The following is a 27,579-nucleotide window of genomic DNA, read 5'->3' as shown; positions in this document are numbered from 1 at the left end:
GATCGAGCCCCGCATTGGGTTCTCTGCTCAGCGGGGAGCCTGTTTCCTCCTCTCTCTCTCTCTCTCTCTCTCTCTCTCTCTCTCTCTCTCTCTTTGCCTGCCTCTCTGCCTGCTTGTGATCTCTGTCTGTCAAATGAGTAAATAAAAATATTTTTTAAAAAATTAAAAAAATTTTATATGAGTATAGTTGTTTTCATTGGTTTCAGGGTTTGCAGCATAGCGATTCAGCTTCTCTACATGCTATGTTGTCCTCACCAAAAATAGAGCTGTCATCTGTCACCTTCAAGGCTATTACAGCGTCATTAACTATATCCCTATGCTGTGCCTTTATTCCTGTGACTTATTCATTCCATAACTGGAAGCCCTCCCCTTAGACAGTTTTGCCCATCCTCCCACCCACCCTCTATTCCCTCTGGCAACCATCAGTTTATTCTGTGTTTTTATAGGTCCAGTTCAGTTTTCAGTTTACTCATTTGAATTAGATTCCACATGAGTGAAATCATGTGGTATTTGTCTTCCTCATTCTCACTTATTTCAGTTATATAATATTATCTGGATCCATCCATGCTCTTGCAAATGTCACAGTCTCATCCTTTTTTAAGGCTATGTAATATTCCTGTGGGGGGGGTCTTGCATCTTCCTTCTGTATTCATCTATTGATGGACACTGGATTGCCTCCTATATCTTGGTTATTGTAAATAATGCAGCAAACATAGGGGTGCATATGTCTTTTTGAATTAGTGTTTTTGTTTTCTTTGGGTAAATACCCAGTGGTGCAATTATTGGATCATATGGTATTTCAAATTTAATTTTTTGAGGAACTGCCATACTGTTTTCCACACTCTACCAATTTGTCTTCTCACTAACGTCATACAAGGGTTTCTTTTTCTCCACATCCTCTCCAACTCTTGTTATTTCTTGCCCCCCCTTTTTTTTTTCAAATTTTTATTTAAATGCTCGTTAGTTAACTTACAGTGTAATATTAGTTTCAGGTATAGAATTTTGTGACTTACCACTTGCATACAGCAACCAGTGCTCATCCTAAGTGCCCTCCTTAATACCCATCTCTTATTTGCCCTTTAGATTTTAGCCATTCTGACAGATATAAGGTGATATCTGATTGTGGTTTTGATTTACATTTCCCTGATGATGAGTAATGTTGCAAATCTTTTCATGTGCCTGTTGGCCATCTGTATATCTTCTTTGGAAAAATGTCTCTTTCGGTCCTCTGCTCATTTTTTAGTTTTTTGTTTTGTTTTGTTTTTTGTGTTTTTGTTTTTTTTGATATTGAGTTGAGTAAGTTCTTTATATATTTTGGATGTTAACCTCTTAACCTTTTATTGGACATATTATTTGCAAATATCTTTTCCCATTCAGTAGGTTGCCTTTCTGCTTTGTTAGTGGTTTCCTTTGCTCTCCAGAAGCCTTTTATTTTGATGTAGTCCCAATAGTTTATTTTTGCTTTTGTTTCTTTGTCCTAGGAAATATATCTAGAAAAATATTGCTACCACTAATGTCAGAGTAATTGCCGTCTCTGTTCTCTTTTAGGATTTTTATGGTTTCAGATCTCACATTTAGGTCTTTAAGCCATTTTGGGTTTTTTGTGTGTATAATCTGAGAAAGTGGTCCAGTTTCATCTTTTACGTGTAGCTGTCCAGTTTTCCCAGCATTTATAGAAAAGACTATGTTTCCCTATTGTGTTTTCTTGCCTCTTTTGTTAGATGAAATATTTTGAATGCTTATTTTGTGTCAGGAACTGTAATGAGCAGTGGGGAAAAAAATGAGTAAGTGGGATCTCTTCTAGGAATTCATTGCCTAGTATTAAGTCAGTAGTTTTCCAATATGGATTATTTATTTTAAAACCAGAGAATCTAATACTGCTCTATTTTATAGTTACATAAATTATATTAGCTCTTATCCTTATGCACACAAAAACTTATCTGAGTGTATTCATCATGTATTTATAATACCAAGCTTAGAGAAATAGACTAAATATCCAAAAATAGGATATTGATTAAATAAGTTATGATACATCTGTTTGATGGTCCATACTTATTTATTAAAAATGATTTAGAAGTATATTTGAGCATAGGAAATATTTGTGACAAGTATGTGTATAATATCCTAATTTTTAAAGGAAATACCATTCTTTAAAGCAGTTTAAGTTTACAGGAAAAACCAAGTAGAAAGTACAAAGATTTCCGATATACCCTACCCCCTCCAAGGTTTCTCTGTATTAATATCTTTCATTAGTGTTGTACATTTGTTAGAATTATTGACCCAATATTGATATCTTGTATTACTTAAATACTCCATAGTTTACATTAGCCAAGTCTGTGTGTGTTGTAATGTGTATTTTGGCAAATTCATAGTCACGTATTTACATTACAGTATCCTACACAATAGTTTCATTGCCCTAAAAATTACCTGTAGTCCACCTTTTAAGTTATTTCCCCTGTCCCCAACCTATGTCAAACACTGCTCTTTTTACTGTCTCTCCTTTTTTCTTCTTCATGTCATATAGTTGAAATCATACAGTAATTCGTTTTTTGTTTTTTTAAGATTTTTTTTATTTATTTGACAGACAGAGATCACAAGTAGGCAGGGAGAGAGAGGAGGAAGCAGGCTCTTGAGCAGAGAGCGTGATGTGAGGCTTGATCCCAGGACCCGAGCCGAAGGCAGAGGCTTTAACCCAGTGAGCCACCCAGGCACCCCCAGTATTTCGTTTTTTCAGACTCATTATTTCCCTGAATAATATCCATGTAAGGTGCTTCTATGTCTTTTCATGGCATCTTAGGTAATTTCTTTTTATTAACTGAGTAATACTACATTGGGTGCATGTAGCATAGATTGCTTATCCATTGATGTACTTGGAAGACATCTGGGTTGCTTCCAAGTTTTGGTAACTACTAATAAAGCTGCTATAAACATTTGTGTGCAAGGTTTTGTATAGACATAACTTTTCAACTCATTTGCCTAAATACCTAGGAGCACCCTTACTTGACAGTGTAGAAAGATTATGTTAAGCTTTGAAGAAACTGTAAGACTATCTTCAATGGCCGTACCATTTTGTGTTCTCACCAGCAATGAAACGAAGTTCCTTTTGCTCTGCATTTACACCAGCATATGATGTTGTCCATGTTTCAGACTTAAACTGTTCTAGTAGGTGTGTAGTGGTAGCTCATCTTAATTTTCAGTTCTCTAATGGAATATAGTATTGAGCATCTTGTCATAACCTTATTTGCTATCTACATATCTTCTTGGGTGAGGCGTTCAGACCATTTTTGGTACTTGGTAATGATGACAGATAATAAAAATGATAGAATGAGGAAATACTTCTGCTTTTATTTTCTGAAACAGATTGTAGAGAAATCATCTGGGTTGGTGCTTTCTGTTTTGGAAAGTTGTTAATTTTTTATTTAAATTTTTTTAAGATTTTACTCATGTGTTAGATAGAGGGAGAGAGAGAGAGCACACAAGTAGGGGGAGGTAAAGGCAGAGGAAGAAGCAGGCTCACCACTGAGCAAGGAGCCCAATTCAGGACTCAATCCCAGAACCCTGGGAACAAGACCTTAGCTGAAGGCAGATGCTTAACCAGCTGAGCCACCCAGGAGTCCCTGATTTAATTTCTTGTAGATCTAGTCCTATTGAGATGATCTATTATTTCTTATTTGAGATTTGGTAGAGAATGTCTTTCAAGGAATTTGTCCATTTCATCTGGTGTTACCAAATTTGTGGGCAACTCATATGCATAATATTTTATTATCTTTTTATTATTCATAAAATCAACAGTGATGACCCCATCTTTAATTTCTGATATTTTCGCTTTTTTTTACTTGGTTAGTCTGCATAAGGTTTATCAATTTTATTGATATTTTCAAAGAATCCGCTAATGCTGATTTTTAAAAAGGCATAGAATATAAACTAGAAGGATATATTGCAAAATGTTAATCATTATGTCTGGATAACGGGATTACAAATAGCTTTTTCTTTTCTCTTTTGTAGTTTTCAGTGCAGTTAAGAGGTAGTTTTATAATGAAAAATTATTTTTTAGTAACATTGCCCACTGTTCAGTATCTTTCCTCAAAATCAACATAGTTACAACCACTTTTTCATGACCTTCATGAGAAATCTAGTTCAGTATTTTCTTTTTTCACTTTTCATTGGGCTTTGTCTTTAGGAACTTTAAATTTATTTCTTATGGTGAAAGGGTACAAAAGAGAATAAAAAATGTTCAAAGGAAGTACAATTATCTGAAAGAAAATGAAAGTAACGCCTATTGAACTTGTTAGGTGTTCTGTGTATGTTCTTACTTAATTTTGACTATACTCTTAAGATGCAGTCATTATCCTCATTTTAAAAGATGAGGAAATGAAGCCCAGAGAAAGTAACTTGCAAAGGCCACATCTAGTATTTGGAAGATATCTCAGTACCAAGGCTCTCTAATTTCAAAGTCTGTTATCTTTCCAGGACAGATTAGGTAAAAAGATTGGAACCAGACTTTGACCACGAATATATATCCATGGTGAAAAGGTTGATCTTTTGTTAGTCATTTACTATTAGTTTTCTCTTTTTTTTTTTAAGATTTTATTTATTCATTTGACAGAGAGCACAAGCAACAGGAGTGACTGGCAGAGGGAGAGGGAGAAGCAGGCTCCCACTGACCAGGGAACATGTAATGCAGGGCTCCATCTCAGGACCCTGAGATTGTGACCTGAGCTGAAGGCAGATGGTTAATTGACTGAGCCACCGAGGCACCCTACTATTAGATTTCATTATGACATTACCTTTTATTAATAAGACTATTCTGGAAGGTACATAATTTGACCCTTTTGAGCTTATACAACTTCATGTATTAAAATTGCAAAATGAGAGACAATTTATTTTATGGATATCTGATTTATTGTCGTATTTTGCTTGAGAAATAATCTGTTTTATTATAGCATTTACTTAACTTTTACGGCATGAAAAGATAACCTGGACAGAGAAATCTGGCCTTGAGTTGATTTTTTAAAATTTATTTTCCAATAAAAAAATAATATATCTCACCATCATTTATTTGGACTCAAAATCAAAAGTTCCATAGAAGTATTATTAAATATTGGTAAGTAAAGTTGTAGATTTTTTACCCACAAAATTTAAGAGCATTTATATAATTGTTGATTATTCAGGGCCATTTATTTAATCACACAGGCATTTATTTTAATTAATGTTTCTTTGAAGAACTTCTAAATAACTAAAATAAATGAGATAATCTCAGCATACCCAGTTTTATCTTACAACTGGTAATTGTTTTAATTATTCCAAACTTGTTGTTCTTCGATTCAACATATTTATCACTAAAGCTTCATGAAATTCTACAGTGGTTTTTCAAAAATACCTCTTCTCCAGGACTACCAGCTATTTTTAAAAAATTCTAATGCTGGATTCCCTTCATATCTTTTATTCATGAAGCCATAATAAAAAAGGAGTAAGATTTCCTTGATCTATCAAATTGTTATGCTTAGCATATGAGTCAAGTTTTTGCACAATAATACTGCCTAACAAATAGCTCTAAAATCTATTGCATCCTTATGGACAGTCTGATTCACTGGGCTTCAGGGATCACTTCTGATGACTGCCGGTCCAAGTCTGAAAGAGTAATGGCTATGTTGGGCAAGTTCTTTTCCATATTGGGTGGTTGAAACTCAAGATAACTGGGGCAACTTGCCATACCTTTTAAAGCCTCAGCTTGGAATATATATTGTCACTTTTCCCACATTCATTCTACTGATGAGAAAGTTCTGCCTTCCTAGTAAGAGACATTGCAAAATTCCATGTTTAAGAGTGTGAATGTATTATTCTATTATAGTGATAGGTCAAAGGATTGAAGAAAATTATAAACCTAGGTAACTACAATTCTGGGTTTTTAATTGTATAGATTCCTTAAACTTTCTGATTTATCAAATCATTTGCAAAATAGTGGTCAGCTTTCTTAAATTGGTATATTAAAATTATCTGTTTTCTGCAAATGACCCATATTAAATACATTTGTGATTGTGCAGGATTTAAAAATAATGACTGATGACCCTGCTTTGTTAGTAACTAGCCTTTGGATGGTGTTTTATAGTTTATAAAATATTTTCACATTTTTTCATTTGATCCACGAATAAGGTGGTGGGATCATTATTTTACAGATAGGAAAATTAAAACAAAAACTTCATAACTTGACAGGGTAACAACTAGTACGTTCTATTCCAGTTGGAGACTTTAAACCCAGTTATCTTTCCACTACCCTTTGCTGGGTCCCATTGGTCCCATTTCCTACCATTTCTAAGTTTGGATAATATTGGGAATATTTCTAGACCAGGGCCCAAACCGAAGGGAGCTATTACTACACTCTTTATACTCCAGCAGATTACATTATCTTCTATTTTGACTTGTATATATCTCAATTGATGTAAGAATTTCTTGGGGGCTGGTCCTAACTGGTATTTATTTATTACCATTCCAAGAAAAGGTAAGCTTATTTCCTGCTTAGTTTAACAGAAACATGTATTCAACTTATTTATTTTGAAAGTATGAGAGAAAATTACTGTGGTATACCAGTGCTTTTCACATTAGTACCCATGTAACTGCCTCAGATGATAATTGTTTCATATATTGGAGGTTCTATGTAGGATTTATTTGGGAAAGGAACTTGAGGGGAGTTTAGTTTGAAAAATCATTGTACCAAGTATAGTTAGGTTGACAGTGTTGTTATATTGTCATAAAATTTCCTCATCATAAAATGTTTGTTTTACACAAACTTTCTAATATAATAGTTGGATTATATGAAACATTCTTGTGAAAAAAAATTCAGGTTTTGTGTGGAATAATATAGCTTGTTTACCTCCCTTTTATTTGAACTCTTAGGACACCATCTTTAAACAATGTAATAAAAATTTGATTTGACTTCTTAGCTATGGATTTCTACTTTTTTTTTAGGAGCATTTCATTTTCTCAAATCTGTGGGGTTTTCTGGTGTTGTACTCCATTTGTCTGTTTTATGTTGCTTTCAGGATGTGTAAAATTTATTTTTCCCCATGCTTCCCTATTTTGATTTCATTCATAGTGTATATTAAAAATTAGTAGGTAATTATAAGTTAAATCTTGTAGAAGACTAGATGATACTTAAAACCCTATTGTTAGAAAATAAATTTATAATCAGCTCATTGTTCTTGCTTCTTTGTCCCATAATAATGCAAAATTACTCTCCTTACAGTCTTCTCTGTTTATTTCTTTCTAGATGTCATCTCTTTAATTTTAAAGTTAGGCCTTCTCCCCTTACTATTAGTAGTTAGTTTTTTTTATGAGTCTTTGCTGTGGAGAGTGGTAATTTTATTTGTCTTAATAAAGTTAGTGTATTTAATGAGTATTTTTCCCTCTTTTAAAGACTGTGAACCAGAAGAGCTGACTGACTGGTCTATGGATGAAAAATGTTCATTTTGTAACCTACAGAGAGAAGCAGTCAGTGTAAGTTTTAGTGCTATGAAATTATTTCTGAACTAATTGCACAATTGTAACAGTTTTTTTAATTTGTTCTGAAAATTGGTGACTTACAATGGAAATTTAAATACTTGATTTTGGTAATGAGAAGAATATTTTAAAGTCTTATGTTAGAAGGCTAACATTTAGCTTAACTTGCAGGTGAAATCACAAAACACTCATCCTTTTTGCTTATTTCACATTTCTTCCTTACAGCTCCCTGACTCATGAAGTTCAGTTTAGATCTGTTTTGTATTTAGGTAGGCAGTGTTGAGCTCAGAGCCCTAGCTTGGTTTGAGACCACTCTATAGTCTGATTTCTTAGGAATCTATAGTTGGGAGGATAACGTGGTACTACTTTTTTAGCCTTTTACTTTCTTGAAGTCTTCTGGATATCAGAATTATTTCTTGTGTAAATGTTTGAATTGTGTCTACTATAAACGGGCATAAACTAGACAAGCAGCATCTTCTTGTATGGCGTGAAATCCTAATTCTTTACTATTGTGAGAAAGGCTGAGAAGAAATGAGAACTGGACCCATTTAGTCAGATTAGTGGGTAAACATACCTACTTTGTTGTTAAAACTCTCATTACTGGCATGCTGTATAGTGAATTTATTTAGCAATGTATTTTATCTATACTCCTCCCCCCCTTTTTGGGCTATAGTTTGCTGAGAAATAAAGCTAATTTGATATCAGAGCTAAATTTCTTTTCTCCTGACTCCTGTCCCAAATTTTATGTTCTCTCTCTATAATTTGTTAAATAGAATAAATGAACATTTAGATAATATTTTTTGGCTGTTTTTAATGGAATCACATGTGTAATTAAAATGGATTGTTTTATGTTGCTTTTTTATAATTTTAGGATTGTATACCATCTCTTGATTCTTCACAGTCAACCCCAACGGAGGAACTATCATCTCAGGGCCAGTCCAACACTGAAAAGATTGAATGCCAAGCAGAAAATTACTTAAATGCACTCTTTCGAAAGAAAGGTAATATTGGTATACCTTTTCATTTAATATTAGCCGTAAAGATCTAGACTGTTTGTATTTTTCTCACAAGTCTTTTTTATATGCCAGTCTTTATTCTATTTTTTATTATTTTTTTATCTTTAATTTTTCTTCACATTTTTAGGGACATTAGGATTCTCAGTTACTGTAGTGCTAATCTTCTCTTAGCCATTCCTTTTCACCACTCTTTTCTCAGATCTCTTCCTGACTTTATCAGACATTTTTCTCATCTACTATAGGCAGACAGGAAATTTTTTTATGCTTCTGGTCTTCCTTATTTTGTTGCTGTTCTTAAGACTTCAAAAGTTCTTTCATGTTGAATAAGTGATAGATATACACAAAGCTGTCTTTAGAAATATAACAGTTAAATCCTTTATCAGCCAGGTTGAAGTATATTTGCTGGCTTGGGCTATCAGTATTTCTTTGGTAGCTTGAGTATGCTTACTTAACATTAAATGTCAAATGTTCTTTTTTGCTTCCTGTCTGTCTAAATTATTTAAACCAAATGAGGCTTGTTTCACTTGTTCCCTTACTTCATACACATGTATCAGAGAGAAGTAGTTTTTATATCTTAGTTACTTGAGAAAAACTTTAGAAATATAGAACCTTCCATTTTTTGTTCTTGGCAATTTCTTTGTTAGTAGAGTGTCTTAATTTTCACCATATAGATCCTTGGAGTGAGTCATGGTGTAGGGGGAATGCAGGTTGGGAGCAGTTACCATTCTGCCTCCCACTTTCCAGAGATCAAGAAAAACATTACTGTATTTCATCTAGATATTGACTTTGCCTTACCCGTCTTTGAAATTATGTTAATATTGGATATTTTTCTCTTAAATTAGCTTTCAGATTTTAGTTAATAATGTGGAAAAGAATTTTCATCTTTGAGCAAGGAGGCTTTTGTTTAGTCCTCAGTGTTAAGAGTTCTTTTCTGTGTTGAAATACAAGAATCTGTGATTACATTCATTACATTAAAAAAACCTAAAGTTAAAGGGCGCCTGAGTGGCTCAGTCAGTTGAGTGTCCAACTGTTGAGTTCAGCTCAGGTCATGATTTCAGGGTTATGAGACAGAGCCCTTTGTCAGGCTCAATGCTCAGTGCAGAGTTGGCTTGAGAGTCCCTCTCTCTCTCTGCCCCTCCCCCCAATATGTGTATGTTCTCTATCTCTTTCCCTCCAATAAATCTTAAAAACAAAAAACAACAACAACAACAAAAAAAAAAAAACAAGAAAAACCCTAAAGCTAAGAACTGTATTTTTTAAAGTGCAGGAGACTGAAAATCTCTTTCTATATGTTACTGAAGTGCTTAGTGTTGAGAAATTGGCATTTCTCTTGAAAAAAATTTGAGAGGGAGAGAGTGGAGGCAGGGGGAAGGACAGAGGAAGAGGTAAAGAGAGTATCTTAAATTGACTCCTCATTCAGCAGAGAGCTTGTTGTGTGGCTCAGTTTTTTGACCCTGAGATCATGACCTGAGCCGAAATTGAGAGTCAGTTGCTCAACCAACTGAACCACCCACACATCCCTAGAAATCTTTTTTATCTGAACCAATATTACAAACATTTTGCATTCTTTCTTTAAGAACTTTATAACATTAATTTAGAAAATTTTATTTTGCCAGTGTATTTACATTTATAAGAAGAATTTTGTTACAAACTTCTATCACTAAGAGAAGTAGAAGAAATGTACACATTTATACATGCACACAATAAGTTTCACTCACCTTAGAACTCATTACTCAGTCTCCATTTTCTTGAGTGATTTATAATGGTAGTAGCTAGAATTATCAATAATAATGACCTATAATTTTTGATAGTATGGAGTAACCTGTGCTCCATTGCCCTGTTAAGAGTAATCAGAAAACACTTGGTACTATTTCAGCTGATTCAAGCATCTGGGTCTTCAAGAGGTCTCCTACCAAAGGTTGGGTGAGTGTTCATGGATATTTAGTGACCTCTCCATTTGAAGATAATCTTGGTTTTCTTCAAGATCTTTGAAGGATTTCAGAGTTTTTAAATGAAAGATTCAGAGTTTTTTTGCTTTACTTCGCGTCTTACCTTTGTTAATTCCTTTATTTGTAGTCCAATGTGATTTTCCAGATTTAATTAAACAAGGATTTTTCTACTCATTTGCTTGGTTTTGGTTTTTTTCCTTATTTTCAAATTTTCTTTGAATAAAATCATTTTAGAGGTTTCCAGTATGGTCCAACTAGGATAAGGCCAGAAGGTCATACCAGTATCTTTAACTGATGATAACTCTGTCATTTATTTAGATAATTCTGCTGTTAATTTGACATGGAAATAAAAGGCATAAACACTTCTGGGTGTTTTGAGTAACAAATAAAATGTTGATAAAAGATATTGTTGGTGAAGCTTTTATTTGATTCCTGAAAAGTTCCCAAATTCAGCCATTTTCAGGAATTCTGGTTATTAGTAATGTTAGTTTTATTGATAAGTACAGATACTGATCTTTTGCTCAGTTTGAGGAACATATTATGTTAATCATCTTGCCAAAACATAAAGAAATCTCTTTGTAGCTTTATTGTAGCTTGTTTATTATTTCTCCTAACTATGGTTTTAGGATGATGATAATGATAAAAGTAAGCTGTGATTAAGAACCTACTACACAGGATAATGATGATGATTGATGTCATCCGTTCTGATTGAGCACTAAGGATTTTTTACACCTTTTCATTTAATCTGAAAACAATGTTAAGAGATAGGTACTATTGTTATCATTTTAACAGGTAGAGACAGTGAAACAGAGAAGTTAAATAATCTGCCTTTTTGGTTCTGTTACGAACATTTGAGTCCTCAAGAAATTTTAAAAAAAGTTGAGAAGTGTTCTGTGTGAGAAGCTCCTATATTCTTTTATGTACTAAGTAGGAAAATCTTCCTATTCTCTACTACTTAGCCCCTGGGATTAGAATTATTTTAATTGAATTAGGCAGACTAGAGAGGACTTATGAAAAATGCTGTATTTCTCATACATTTCCATTCTTCCTTTAAATGAACTAGAAACAGTTTTAGTGATTAGTTTCCTTATAGAGTTTAATAATAGGTTGGAGAAAACTTAAATACTAAATACAATTTGCCAACCCCTTGTAATTAAAACCTTGTCAAAAATACTTTTTCAGGGTTAAATAAATAAAATGGGGGAGGGTGGTATTTTAGTACAGAGCTGAACTTTTAACTAGTTTTGAATATTCCTGAGAAATTTTTTAGAATTGAATTCCTTCTAGAGTTTAACCTTAAAATTCTCTAGAGTATAAAATAGAATGAAAATTCCATGATAATAGGCACTTTGTTTTAATTGCAGTATCCTCAGTATTTAGAAGTGCTTGTCATATCTGTCTTGAGTAAATATTTCTTGAACATATGAGAGTGCTAATAAACTGTCCAGGTATCTTCCAGTTTCTCTATATACTCTGGTATTAGTACTTACTTGTTTTATTTGGAGAAAGAAATTAAGTTAGCATGTACATATGGTTTACCTTTCCCTACTTTGTACTAAAGTTTATTGCTGTGTATAGTTTGAATATCAGTCAGTTTGTTTTGAAGTATATAGAAACATACACTTATAGATATAAAATGCTTTTCCAAAGTATCCCCATCATATGTATACTAAATTATTTTGACTTTTAGCTTCACCTTCTCTGATTACTTGAAGCGGTATAAGTTACTGGTTTATGAGTCAGGAAGATGTCTCATCTTTTATTTTTAAATTAAAGAAGGCTACTTGACTAAATTGGAAAGATAGTATACACATAGTAGTTGAATGAATCATACCGCTAAGTATATAATAAAATGAAATCTTTCTTCATCAAAATATATGTTTTCCCTGCTTTATCTTTTATCTCCACACACATTTAGCATTCTTGTAACTCCTGTTCTGTTTTTTTGTTTTCAAAGAGCTTTCCTGATATATTTGATGCAGTTCGTTGAAAGCTGCTATTAACCAACCCTTTCCCCTTAAATTAATTGGTAGCCAGGTTTTATATAAAGTGTTTCAACCTTTTCTGAACACAAATCCTTTTCCTTTTATTTTAAACTCTTAATTTTTAAGTTTTATACTGTATCAAGATATAAATATTAATATTGCTAAGTAACCAATTGGTTATCACCAATAAATAATAAAGCCTAGATTTCTTAGAAATGGGAGTGTTGATCTTTTAGATTGCTTTTCTCTAAATGTAGGTATCCTTGAGCAACTATGTAGATTTGACCTGACTCATTCAGACCCTGAGTTTTTCTTACACAGATGTGTCTTTATGAGACCATTGTGGGTCATACATTGAATTTCTGGGCTGCCTTTTGGAACTCTCAGGAAACTGTACATTAGTGCCATAAAATAATTCACATACTGTTATGGACCATATTCAGAGGTGTTTATGAAAAGATTTGTCATGTTTATGAAAAGATTTGTCATATACCTGGAAGCTATTAATGAAATTCTAAGAAAATACACTTAAAATTATAACTGGATTTAAAAGATTTTTGCATTTCTGGTAAAATCACCTTGCTACTTGCAATATACTATCCATAACAGGAATTAGAGGCTAACTAGCAGGTCACTCATTATCATTTAGATTTTTATCTCCTTTTATCTTCGTTATTCTTGAATTTGAGTCAGCTGTCCTTTTACAAGCACCCATATTTCTACTTTGTCTTCTAAAACTCGTGGTCTTTCATCAGCAAAATCTCCTATATCCTCAATCTTTTCCTCTTAATGTTCCCTTTATTTTATTTTAACTCAGCTCTGCATATTCTTAAAAGATGTTTTTGTAGCCCTCTCTCTTTCGGACTTTTTAATTCTTTGCTTTATGTAATATAGGGTGATACCATAGGCAGGCAAACTCTAATAATCTTATAGTTGCTTTCCCATCATTTATTTGCCTTCATCAAAACCCTGAGCTGCTTCGAAGCATATGACATCGAACTATTCTATCTGCATTATCATGTGGACCTCTACCAGCTTTTTCACTTTCTTCCTCCCAAATATTGTTCCCATCAAGTTCTTAGTGACTTCAGATTCTCTGAATCTGCTAGAGTGTAGCCTCTCAGTTATATGATCTCTTCATTTCCAATGATCTTTTCCTCCATTCCCTTCCAGCCATCTTTATCCGTGATTATTCCTAGACTTTTGCCACCTCTCAAATCTTTCTCTGATTATAATTTTATTCCATTACTCTTTCCCCCTCCCCCTTCCCCCTTTTTAACCTCATTGCAATTTCCAGTCTGTTGATCATGCCAATTTTCACTTTTCAGTGTCTCCTGTACATGACCTATGACTTCACTTCTCTCCTTACTCAGATACTATGGTTGATCACTATGATCATCTTTCATATAAAATCTTAACTCTGTTTCCTCTCGTTTCTTTTGTCATATTTGCTTGTTAGAACCTTACCTGTCCAGTTCCTCATTTATTACACACTTTGCCTGGACCAGCTGAACTTGGCTAGAGTAAAACACCCAATTATGCTCACCTGAGTCTCATTTAGTCAGTTTCCTCTCTTTCAGGTAGTTGTATCTTTTTTAGCTCTCCAACAACTAAAAATCACCCTTTTCTTTTTGTAGCACAATTAACCTTCTAACATATATAATTTACTTATTTCTTTTATTTATTGTTCATTGTCTTTCTTCTGCTGCTAGAATATAACCATCATGAAGAATTGGATTTTGTATTTTTGTTGACTAACATATCTCTGGCTTCTGACACACAGTAGATAAATATTTTACTAAATGTTTACTAAACATTTATTCTCTGTACTTTTACTGTCTTCATTTCTGAATTCTCCTTCTCTTTTTAACCCATCCCAATTAGCCTTTCTTTCCACTTCACTAATTGTTTTATCAATTGCATTGGTAATTCCATCTTGTACTATTCAAAGGGAAGTTACCAGTTCTCATCTTAACCTTTCAGCATCATTTGATAGAGTTGATCACTTCCTTATTTTGATTTCTAGGAAATCATATTCTTTTAATTTTTTTCCCTCTTTTCTCACATTTTTTTTTTTTTAAATGCTCCTTGCTGGTTCTTATCCTCTTGACTTCTAAATGTTGAATAGCCCTAGTAATCCTCAGCTGTCTTCTGTTACAGATATATTTTAACTTACTTGATACCCTCATTTTATCCTGTGGCATTAATTATGATGTGTGTGCTGATGACACCTAAATATATCTAATCCTAGTCTTTCCTCTAGTTTTACCCACTATCTAATTGCCTACTTGATATATTCTTCATATGAATACTAATAGGTGTCTCAGAATTACCTAAAACAGAACACTTGATTTTACTCCTCTAAAATCTTCCCCTGCTGCAAACTTTCTCATCTTAGTAAAATATATCATTCTTGGGAGACTTGGGTGGCTCAGTTGGTTAAGTGACTGCCTTCAGCTCAGGTCATGATCCTGGAGTCGCAGGATCGAGTCCCGCATCGGGCTCCCAGCTCCACGGGTAGTCTGCTTCTCCCTCTGACCTTTTCCTCTCTCATGCTCTCTCACTCTCTCTCTCAAATAAATAAATAAAATCTTAAATATATATATATTTAATATTTATTAAATATATATTATATATAAATATATCTATATATAAATATATAATCAATAAATTTTATATATATATGACCAGTTGGTCCGCTTCAAAAACTAGGGGCCTTTCTTGAGTTCTCTGTGTCCTTCATATCCACAGCTAACCTTATCATCAAGTTCATTGGCTCTGCCTTCAAAATCTGTTCTAAATCTGGCCACATTTTGTCATTTCCATTCTACCACCCTAATCCAAGGCGCATCATCTTTGGCATATACTACTTATAGAGCCTCCTAACTGGTGTCTCTGCTTCTACGCTTCCCTTTCCTACCAATTCATTTTTATACAGAGAAGGCTAATTGATGTATTTAAAGCCTAAGCCATGGGATGCCTGGGTGGCTCAGGCAGTTAAGGGTCTGACTATTCATTTTGGCCCAGGTCACAATCTCAGGGTTATGAGATCGAGCCCCGAGTTGGGCTCTGCACTTAGTGGGGGGTCTGCTGAAGATTTTCTCTTTCTCTCTCTTTCCCTCTCCCTCCCTCTGCCCCTTCCCCTGCTTGCTCTCTCTCTTTTTCTCAAGTAAATAAATAAATCTTAAGAAGAACAAAGAAAGCCTAAACTAGGGTGCCTGGGTGGCTCAGTGGGTTAAACCACTGCCTTCGGCTCAGGTCATGATCTCAGGGTCCTGGGATCGAGTCCCGCATCGGGTTCTCTGCTCAGCAGGGAGCCTGCTTCCTCCTCTCTCTCTCTGCCTTCCTCTGTGCCTACTTGTGATCTCTCTCTGTCAAATAAATAAATGAAAAATCTTTAAAAAAAAAAAAAAAGAAAGATCATCAATTTCTCTTTCTAAAAGCTTACAATGACTTTGAATGTCACTTAGAATAAAATATATCAAGGGCTCTAGTTGTGCTTCCTTCTTGATCACATTTCTTGTTGCTCATTCTTTTGCACACTCATGGCTTTTTGCTTTTCTTCCAATGTGCTAACCTTATTCCTTTCTCAGGGTCTTAATATTTGCTGTTACCTTTATCTAGAATCCCATTTCCATAGTGAACATTGCTCAGTCCTTCATAACACTAAAATGCCTCAGCCATCTTATTTGTGGTAATTCATCTCAGTCATTCTCTTTTCAATTATTCTGCTTTTTTGTTTGTTTCATCAGACTTTCTTTTAAAGTCTGTTATCTGCTATTTCTAGAATATAAAAACCAATGAAACAGGGATTTTGTCTGTTTTGGTATATCCCCACCACCTAGAATAGTACCTGGTACAGTTAATGCCAATAACTTGATGTAGTGCATGTAAATAATTTAGAAAAGGAATGTTTTGACGAGCAAAGCAATACTTTAATCATGATTGTCTATCCACAGTGTTATAAAATGTGATTCACAGCCATAGCATGTGGAACTTTGCAAAATTTTTAGTGAGTTCTTGTAGGTAACAAGCAAGTGCCAATATTCTAAGATGTTCTAGGAATCAGCCAAAAATACTAAATATATAAGTGCTTCTAAATTTCTCTCAGAAATGTTTAGTCATTGAATTGTTCTTTCAGTGGTTTTGCACAATCCTAATAACATTGTGAGAACATGATTTAAATTTTGGAGAAGCAATGGTTCTTCCCTTTATCTACATATAATTCTTTAGAAGTTTGTCTAAATTATTTCTTTGTACATTCTCCTTCAGCTAAGAAAATATGGTCTGCTAGGTGAGAAGGAAGACCTATTCTCAGGAGAGGTACAACTCTACTTGGGGTCCAGTTTTTTGAATTATCGTCTGTCCTTGGATAATATTTCTTCCCTATACATTCTCTAATATGTCAGATAAACTAGCCTGTATCCAAATACATTATATTTAGTGATCTATGTGTGCTATTCACAACACTTTATAACCAAAGTACTGAATAAGAAAAAGCACTTTTATGTGGAAGTAACAGAAGAACCAATATGTGCTGTAAAACTGTTGAGGATTAATTCATTATTTTTTAAATCTTTTTATAATATTTTTCTGATTTTCTTGAGTAACTCATAAACTCACCAACTGGACTATCACCTCTATGTTCTTTTGTAGAATACTACTAATTTAGTTATTTTTCCCCCCGAGTATGACTTTTTCCAAAGCAAGACCAGCATGTTGGGCTTTGTAAAACATATTTCTGGTCCATGATTAGGGAAGTTCATTTATTTAGCAAAGATCTGCTAAGCTTCTTTCTACATCCCAGTACATACCAGTTAACAGAACACCAGACACATCCCAGTCATCATGGACTTTTATATTCTGGTGAGGGAAAACAAACAATAAGTAAATTGTATTTGTGGTTGAATGTGCATGTATGTGTACACATACACACATATCTCTAACACACATGCTGAGTTTGTGTGTGTGTAATGCTGTGGAGACGAGGCAGTTAGAGGAGTTTAGGGAATACCAGGATAGAGGTAATGGTCATAATTTTATAAAGGGCAGTCAGGTGACATTTGAGGAGATGTAAAAAACAAAAAAACAGGGTAGCAAACTACTGAAATCCTAGGGGAAATACATTTCAAAAGTTAAAGATAATAATTATGAAAAATTATATAGCGATTGCCACTCCCATTCCTCAGTTTTATAGATTATTTTCCTTTTAAACACAAACCTAAAAGTGATGGCATTTTAAAACAGGCAGAGGATTTAGAGATTATTTGTTTCTATTCCTATATCTACAGAAAAAGGAAAAGTTAAATAAGTTGACCAAAGGACATGTACTAAGTAAATAAGGAAATAATGTAAGATGATAATTACTAGTAGCACTTAGTAAAATTTTTAAAAAGGCATTTTAAAAAATCTTCAGTTAATGGATTATAGAGTTGCCTGGGTGAGGTTTGTTGGTTAAGAAAAGAGATGGAAGCTTTAGTTCCTGTTGCTGCTTATTGGTGAGTAGAACAAGCCAGAGCGAGCTGTGAAGTGGTAAATAGGCAAATTAAATGCCTGAGGTTCATCAATGTCTGAATCCTTGGAAAAGCAATGATTCTTTTTTTTGAAAAAAATAAACTACTATAAATGGATGAACTGTTTAAGTTCTCTTCACTTGCAGTTTTTCAACTCCTGGTCACCTAAGATTTTCCCTTGCAGTTTCATTTTTTTAATGTTAGGAGTCTTCTCATATCAATCTAACTCACTTTTAGCCAGAAACATTTTACCTGTATGATTAAAAATTTCTTAAAGATTACCCAATCTTCAAGTATTTGTGGCTCCTTTATCTTTGAAAGATTTTCTCAATCATAAATTCTTTGTTAGCAGTTCTTTAACATTTTCCCTGTCTACTTCATTAAATCTAGCCTCCTTAGCAAAATGTAAAACCTTTTGTTTTATATTGAACATTTCCTTTAACTTCTACAGGTTAACCAAAAAATGCTAGTCTCTTTCATACTTCATTCGTTGTTTGTTGTGATACTTTTTCTGAAGCCTGATTCACTTAGACTATCTTTTTATTAAAACTCTTTCATAAATCCTACATCTAGAAATGTTGAATGCATCAGCACCCCACATTTTATATAATCATACCAGGTATGAAAAATAGAAATCTATATCATGTGGGCATTTATCCACTGTTCTAGTTGGTCAGAATATAGCTCCCCATAAGGGACCATGAGATGGGAGATAAATTAATTTACTGTCTTTTAGTAGTTTCTAGTTTCTACACACCTCCTGTACTTCAGAGCATCTCTTCAAATAGAGCATGATTCTCATATTCAAAAAGATGTGTGATTCATAATATGTAATATATGAGATTATAGACCTTAATTGATGTATATACTGTACCTATTGGCTATTTAAGAGATTTTAAAGGATAATTTTGATTCTGCAAAATGATTTTTATTTTTGTCAATTTTAAATATTCTATCATATTCCCTAAGAGTATTAATTTTAGTATATTTAGAACTTTGGAGGCAAAGAGTATCTTAATTTTTTTTACTCTTTTAGTTCCTTATAAATACTGTTTTTTAAATAGTTTTGTCAAAGACATAAAAAACACAGAAGACACTCTTTAACACATAATGAATACATTTACCACTCAAATTTATGAACAGTTAGATTATGCATTTAGGTATAAAATGATGAAAACACAGTATCTTTTAAAGAAATGCACGTTCATGCATACTGCATTCATGTGTATGGTGGAAGAACATGGCTCAGCTGCCTAATGAGTTTTTAAGATACCATATAGCAGTATGGTTCAGGAATATTGCCACATGTCTAGGCAAATATAAGAGGAGCCCACTCAGAAGATGATGCAAGAGTAGTTTCCTAGTCAGTTTTCATCTTCTCAGGTGCTATATTTGAGGTGTCTTTAAGATTTTGCTCTGTGAAATAATATGTGTAAGGTCTTTTTAAAATAAGAACTGATATGTATAAATCATTCAGTTCTTCTGCCATAAATTTTGTTTGTGTGTATTAGATGCTGTGAAAATAAAGGTTTGCTTTTTTAAAACTTTTCACAGAAATCTGCATGTCTTGGAGGTCTACTTTTCTCTGATTTTTTTTTCTTTTTAAATTTTGTCTCTTTGGGGCACCTGGGTGGCTCAGTGGGTTAAAGCCTCTGCCTTCAGCTCAGGTCCCAGGGTCCTGGGATCGATCCCCATGTTGGCCCCATGTGGGGGTCTCTGCTCGGCTGCTTCCTCCTCTTTCTGCCTGCCTCTCTGCCTACTTGTGATCTCTGTCAAATAAATAAATAAAATCTTTAAAAAACAAACAAAAAAAATTTTGTCTCTTTAAGTTTTCAAGTTCTTCTTGGTATTTTAACTTTTTAAAACTAAGCCATAACATTATTAGTTTTTTGTTGTTGTTTTTTTTTTTAATTTTAAAAGATTTTATTTATTTGAGAGAGAGTGAATGGGCACAAGCAGAGGGAGAAGGAGAAGCAGACTTCCCACTGAGCAAGGAGCCTGACACTTAGTCTTAGGACCCTGGGATCCTGACATGAGCTGAAGGCAGACACTTAATTGTCTGAGCCACCCAGGTGCCCCAGCTTACACAATTTTAAAACAGTGATTATCTCTGTCATTGTGTACCCAAAGATAGCAGGTTGTTAGATGAGTTTAGAGTAAAATCTACTATGGCAATTTTTTGTCCGGTTTTTTATTTTAATTTTTTATTTATTTATTTTTTTAAGATTTTATTTATTTGAGAGAGAGAGAGAATGGGGGAGAGAGTGAGAGGAAGAGGATGAGTGGGGGAGGGCCAGAGGGAGAGCCAGACTCCCCTATGAGCAGGGAGCCTGGGACTCTAGGATCATGACCCGAGCCAAAGGCAGTTGCTCAACCAACTGAGCCATGCAGGCACCCAACTTTTTAAAAAAGGATGTCATTTTAAAGCATAAATATAGCAAATTGTCATTACCCTTGGAAGTAACATGTCTAAAACTCTTAATCTAAAATACTTAAAAAAATATATTTCTTCTTGATATCTTCGCTGTAGAATCTTAAACCTGATTGCAGTCTGCCTGCAAATTTAAGACATCCCAACATTCTAAATTGTATGGTATTAGAATCTCAGGATTGGGGCCTTTTAAGGGAAAAAAGTAACCTTTTAATGGCCAAAGAAATTAGCCAAGGACTGAAGTATTTCATGTGTACTGAACTGAAATAAAAAGGAAGAGGAGTCTGTTGTTAGCTAAATTTTTCCAGATAATTTTATTCATATACTGTAGTTTTATGAATGAAAAAATCTAGTGTAAAAACCACCTGAATTATAGGTCAGGCACTGAATCAGTCTACAATCTCACTGTTTTATAAAAGGTTGAAGTTCTGTCTTCTCATAATTTTGAGTCTGATAGTTAAATGTAATTTTTGTAGAAATAACACTTTATTAAACATTTTCTAACACATGAGCTTTCCTCTCTATCTCATTTAATATGGTATGTAATTCTGTTTTAAAGAATTACCTGTTCCCTATGGTACTTTGGAACTCATTTTTTCTGAATTTTTCTTACTCACCAACATACGAGAAGTCTAGGATTCTAGCAGAGGGTTTTTTCAAATACAGTATTTGTGAAGTGTGGTAGATTACATTATAAATTGCCATCTTGCCATTTTTAGCTTACATATAATTTGAATTGTTAGTTACAGTTTACAGTTTGCTCTTGGCTAGTTGTGCATTTTATCTACAACATGCTCAGACTGTTTTAATAAGGTTTATTAATTTGAAATATTGATTTGTTAGTAATAATTAGCTGGTTCCTCCTGCCTTTTCCATATGGATTTATATTTTTATGGGCATGTATGAATTTTCCTCCTTAAAATGTTTTGAGTGAAGTCTTCTAAAATGTTTCTGTCCTCAATAGAAGGAGCAAAACACAAGCTTTGCAATTGAACAGATATGGATTCAAATCTGTTCACACAGAAACAAAGAATATATTATGTGATTCTGACAAACTACATACCCTTTTTGTGACTTGTCTTTCTCATCTGCAGAAGAAATACAATAATTATAGATATTTATTCTTTGTTGTCTACCCTCACCTACCAAAAACAGTTTTATTAAAATAGAAGACAGTAGTTTAGATTTTAATGCTTTAGTCATTGATACATACATTTTGTGTTCACTAGTAACCTCTGGTGGAAAAAGACTATGGAGATAAACCACAATGATAGAGTTAAATAATTAGCCCAACATCACAGCTAATTTAATGGGAAAAAACTGCAAGCAACAAACTAAGCTGAATGTTTCATTTACATTATATTAATCTTCACAATGATAGAGTACTACCAGGTTAAATGCCCTATCATTGTGAAGATTAATATAATGTAAATGAAATATTCAGCTTAGTGCCATATTTAAAATGAACATCCAGTGAAAAGTATTAGTTTCATAGGTAGAATTTAGTTATTCATCAGTTGCATAAAACACCAAGTTCTCTTTACATCACTTGCCCTCCTTAATGCCCATCACCCAGTTATATCCCATCCCTCCTACCCTTCTCCCCTCCATTAACCCTCAGTTTGTTTCCTCTAAGTAAGAGACTCTTATGGTTTGTTTCCCTTTCTGATTTTATCTTGGTTTCTTTTTTTCTTTTCAGTGTTCCAGCATTCATTGTTTACACACCACACCCAGTGCTCCATGCAATACGTGCCTTTCTCAGAATCCACAGTCTCTCATGGTTTGTCTCCCCCTCCAATTTCCACCAACTCACTTCTCTCCATCTTCCAATGTCCTCCATGTTACTCCTTATGTTCCACAAATAAGTGAAACCATATGATAATTGACTCTCTCTGCTTGACTTATTTTACTTGGCATAATCTCTTCCAGTCCTGCCCATGTTGCTACAAAAGTTGGGTATTCATCCTTTCTGATGGAGGCGTAATAATCCATTATATATATGGACCACATCTTCTTTATCCATTCATCCGTTGAAGGGCATCTTGGTTCTTTCCGCAGTTTGGCAACTGTGGCCATTGCTGCTATGAATGTTGGGGTACAGATGGCCCTTCTTTTTACTACATCAATATCTTTGGGGTAAATACCCAGTAGTGCAATTTCAGGGTCATAGAAAAGCTCTATTTTTAATTTCTTAAAAACAGTGCTAAAGAAAAGCACTGTTTTCCAAAGTGGCTGCGCCAACTATCTTGTTTTTCTTTCCCTTCCCCTGTGTTCATCTGTTTTGTTTCTTAAATTCCACATTCTAATTTTTCTATGTCCTGTAAATTAAAAAAAAAAAAAGATTAGCTTATTGATGAATTTTTCATGCAGTCCTTACTCCCTTTAAAGAGTGAAGTCTTTTATATATGAAATTGATTTAATTATCTTGTATGTGGTACCATGTTAGATCACTGAATAGATAAGTAAGATATAGTGCTTAATTTCAAGGAGACACTTGCATGTTATAGGAGAATAAAAGGAGATAAAACAGAGTAGTTCATGTGCTCTTAATTCACATGTCATCCTTCAACTCCTGTTCTCTACTCAGGAATGTTGAAAGTGAAGACCAAATGAGCCTCCAGGTGCTCCTCCAAGAAATACATGATCTTTATGTTGTACCTTTCCATACTAGATTGTTAACACCTAGAGAACCAAAAATCTATGTGCTTTCTCAATGTCTCTTTTATTACCCTGAGCAAGTAATCATAGTTCTATTAGTCTTGATAACTGATTTCTAATAACTTTGCTTCTAACAAAGAAAAGTGTTCTTCAGTTAAACATGGCTCTGTGCCCCTATAGCTATCCCATTATTTTATAGTGTTTTTAAAATACTTTTTTAAAATACTTCTTAATAGTAATTTATTTACATTTTGTTTAGAGTCTCATTCCATTTAAAATGAAAAATAATAAAGTAAAAAAAACATTTGGGAGGGTCTTTTATAGCTCATATTCAGTAGATAAGAAAGAGCAATAATAGTAGTTTTACTAGTTAAGTATTAAGCCTCACACCTCAGTTTAATTTTCTGCTTGTTACTAAACATTAGATATTCTTCATGATCTTATCATGTCCAGAGTATAATACATTTAAATTCTACTATAGGATTAAAAGATGGGACTATACTATGTACTATATACTATATTACCACAGTAGTCCTTATCAAACTTCACTGTTTTAGGATAGTTTTTACAACCTTATTTTGACTTCACTCTGTTGTAAAGTATTGGATTTTCTTTGGTAGGGAGCCTGCTTTATAATACTTTTACTTTTCTAGTTGTTTCTGTTTGTTTTCTGTTTGTTCCCAGGAATGCCCCAGCCTCTAGTAGATCTAAAAGCTTGTCTGGAGGGACACCTGGCTGGCTAAGTCAGTAGAGCATGTGACTCTTAATCTTGGGGTCATGAGTTTGAGCTTCATGTTAGGCATAGAGATTACTTAATAAAAAACAACAACAACAAGTAAATAAGAAACAGCTTTTCTGGAGATGTTGGTATCTCTCTGGGTGTCACAGCAGAGAATTCACATTTGGTGTATTCTACAAACACTGTGCAATAGTTCCCCCATAGTAGACTCTGGACCGGAACTTCTAAATTCTGTTGAAAATGGCTGTGGGAGGTATAAAGGTATTAATCTAAACAACTACTTTGTTGGGTCAGAGACTGATAATACTTAATTGCAAGTGCCCTAACTGCTGAGAAGCAGAAAAAACTAGCCTGTCATGTGAAATGACTCAGCATTCGAAATAATTTCTACTCAGATTTTTACAACAATATAGACTGTTATGTAGAGAAATATGAGCAGTAGGATAATGTACCTGGAGTAACATGTCTCACTGCATCTCTGTAAGAAGAAAATGGTTTGCCTTTTCTGTTCAGTATCATAATAAACTATTTCATATCTCTAGGGTAGCAGTTAGGTCAGCTGAAAAGACCTATGCCATTACTATTCATCTGTTCTGACCCTGGCTTGCATAGCAGAATATATCAGTAGCTTTTGGTAAGAAGTAGAAGCTGGATGAAGCAGGATGGGAGTGGAATGTCTGGTAGGTAGAATGATTATTGTATTGGCAGTGTGTGGTTATGGAGGTTTATCTAGTGATTCCTAATGGAGATAACATATTTTAAAATCAGTTTAAATACAGTTGTGATTTATTTTAAGGGAAATAACTCAGAAACCTCTGAATCTTTTCTGTCTTACTTTGCTTAACGTACTGTTCTCTGATCTTCCTTACTCTGCTTCACAGTTGTAAAAAATGAAGCAGAAACAGTGAATATAGGATTTTATCATGGCAGTTTAAAAATTGCTATTTTGCTGCTATAATTTCCATGATACTGTTTCACTGAGGTTTTATGTCTTTTAATTCTACTTCCTAATTCAGGGATTATTAACCTGAGGTATTCCTCCAAAAGTTCATGGATAGGATTTCATGGGGGAAAAAATGACATCTTTATTTTCACTAACCCCTACCTGAAATTTAATATTCCCTTCAAATATAAATATTGACAATAAACAACAGTAGTAATAATACCTGTCCCAGCAGTAAAAATCATAGCTCTTTCCTGGCAATATCTTATTACAATTTTCACTACTTTGGAATTATGTAGATATTAGACTTAACTACTGAATCTTATATTTTAAGGAATTAAGAAAAAAACATATATAGCAGTATCTCACTTTAAAAATTTTTTGACAGTTTTATTTCAGTATGGTTGGTTTCTCTTCTAATCCTATACTATATATTTGTGCCTTTTTTATATAAAGATTATATTTATTTATTTGATAGACATCACAAATAGGCAGAGAGGCAGGCAGGGAGAGAGAGGGGGAAGCAGGCTTGCCGTGAGCAGAGAGCCCAATGTGGGGCCTGATCCCAGGACCCTGGGATCATGACCCAAGCCAAAGGCAGAGGCTTTAACCCACTGAGCCACCCAGGTGCTCCTATATTTGTGCTTTTAAAATATGACTGAGTACGATCCCAAAGTTTTGGCCACACTTTTTAAACCTTCTCATTTTCCTCCTATGTTCCCCACTAATTAGTGCCATTGATAACTTCCCACTCACTCAGATTAAAGTGTAAGAATCATTTTTGATTCTTTGTTCTTTCTTACTACCTCCTCTGAAAGGGGTTATTAATAAGCTAGGGATTATTAATAAGGCCGCTATGAACATTTTTATAATTTTTGGACATCTGTTTTCTTTCTCTTGGGAAAATCCATAAGAGTAGAATTGCTGGGTCATAATGTCAATGAATATTTATAAATATATTAGAAACTGTTATACCATTCTCTAAAATTAATCATTTTGCTGATTAGAAATGCATCAGAATTCTAGTTATTCTGGGTCCCTGTTAGAACCCAACTACTGTTATCGGTCTTTATTACTATTTGATGTAGTAGGTATGAAATGATACCTCATTTTGCTTTAAATTGCATTTCCCTGATAATTAATAATGTTGAGTGCATTTTCAGGTTCATATAGGCGGTTTATATCCCTTCTCTTCTAAGGGATCTGTTCAAGTCATTTGCCCCTTTTTCATAGGGTTGTTTGCTTTCTAGTGTTGACTTGTACATATTCTTTATAAATTCTGGATACAAATCATTTGTCAGAATGATTAGTCATCATTCATAATGTTTGAATAGTGCTTTAATCTTGTTGAAGTGCCTTTTTATCTCCTAATTTATTAAGCCTTGTGAGATTGAAAACAGTTTTAATATCCTCCATGTGGGAGCTAAAGAAACTGGAAGATGAAACTAAGCTAAGACTAAGAAAACTAAGAAAATAGGGAATCTCTGAAAAGTTGAGAGAGGTTTAGCGACTTTCCTTTTTGAGGTAGGCAAATTATCATGTATCTTAAAAGTTTTATGTAACAAATAAAGCCTTAAACACATTTACAAAATGTAATAAAATTATATTTATAAATTCATTATTAGGTTTATAAAATGTGTTAATTTGTAATTTTGCAGAAGTGGAAATATGAAGCTGTAAGGTTAAAGCCTTTTTTTTTTTAAGTCCTGTCATATATAAACACATAACCTCATTTGAGGCTGGTGTTAAAATTCTACATGTGTAGCACACACTACTTACATGCTTTATATAAGACTTTGTTTCACTTTATTACTCTAGTTCTTTTTCTTGTTTGAGGAGTATGTTGCTAGGTTTATCAACGGATAAGTTGACAATTAATATAATGACTTAGAAATTTCCTTTTTATCTTAGTTGTGCCTTTTAATTGTGTGGGCAGGAGTGTGTGCTGCTGTTTGTCTTCTGGTGTACTAAGTGTCATACTTGTTAACATCTTTTCTTGGATAATGATTAGGAAAGAGAGAGGAAATCTAAATGTAAGATTTTCCTATTTATTGCTTCTATCATAAGAGACTTTTGGTAAAGTAAGGATGAAATCATTAGTGAAAATCAGGTTGGTTTGTTTTTTTCAGAGATTCAGTTAGCCATATTCTTCTTAAATTCACTTACAGATACTTAAAATAAGTTAGATATTAATACTACTCTTCATAATGAGGAATTATCTTTTCTTGATAATATAGTCCAGTGATTCCAGATGATAACATTTTTTTATTAGTAAATACGTCTTTAAAATTTTTTTTTCTAGTTTAGTACAATATGGATGCTAGAGCTTGTTGAGATATATATAGCATAGAAATATGTTACAGTATGCTAGGAAAACAGTTGCAACCAGTGTTGGGAAAATTTGTCTGAAAAAACTTTAAAATGATTAGGATATTATCCCAGAGCAATGTTAATTTGGCATTAAGGAATATGTGGGAGGAATAGAGACCCAACCTAAAATAAGAATAAATACCTCTGAATTGTTTAAGGTGATTAAAAGGGCATATTTAGAATTTTTTAACTCTATATGTATATAATGAATTATGAGATTATTACAAAATAATGTAAACTGAACAATGTATACTGAGCTTATTGATTTGTAACATATTTGTTCAGTTTAATCTATTTAATTTACTATCTACACTTCTGCTGGTGGTAATTGGGAACCTTCTGTAATATTGTATGTGAAGGAAGGTTTGGAGTTGAAGGAAACCTATAATCTTCTTCTCTAATTAAACTAAATATTACCCTAAGAAAAACAGAGACATTTCGGTGACTATGAGACTTGGTAGAGTAGGATTAGAAACAC

At 33.6% G+C, this 27,579-nt stretch overlaps 1 protein-coding gene across 12 annotated transcripts in view; it reads left to right on the top strand.

Annotated features, from left to right (window-relative positions):
• The window catches only part of LCORL (ligand dependent nuclear receptor corepressor like), a 160,283-nt gene that overhangs the window by 45,339 nt on the left and 87,365 nt on the right, over positions 1-27,579 (top strand). For 9 of the 12 annotated variants that reach the window (XM_059381543.1, XM_059381534.1, XM_059381595.1 and 6 more), the window contains exons 3-4: positions 7,415-7,494; positions 8,369-8,498. In XM_059381543.1, coding sequence (XP_059237526.1) covers positions 7,415-7,494; positions 8,369-8,498 — 210 coding nt within the window. Of the gene's footprint in view, positions 1-7,414; positions 7,495-8,368; positions 8,499-10,389; positions 10,637-27,579 lie in introns of those variants that run through there. The other 3 variants (XM_059381578.1, XM_059381561.1, XM_059381531.1) reach the window with 3 other exon arrangements.

The sequence above is a fragment of the Mustela nigripes genome, chromosome 1 (assembly GCF_022355385.1).
Source record: "Mustela nigripes isolate SB6536 chromosome 1, MUSNIG.SB6536, whole genome shotgun sequence".
NCBI classification, from domain to species: Eukaryota; Metazoa; Chordata; class Mammalia; order Carnivora; family Mustelidae; genus Mustela; species Mustela nigripes.
The sequence above is the reverse complement of the archived record's forward strand: the minus strand, read 5'-3'. Positions and strand labels throughout refer to the sequence as shown.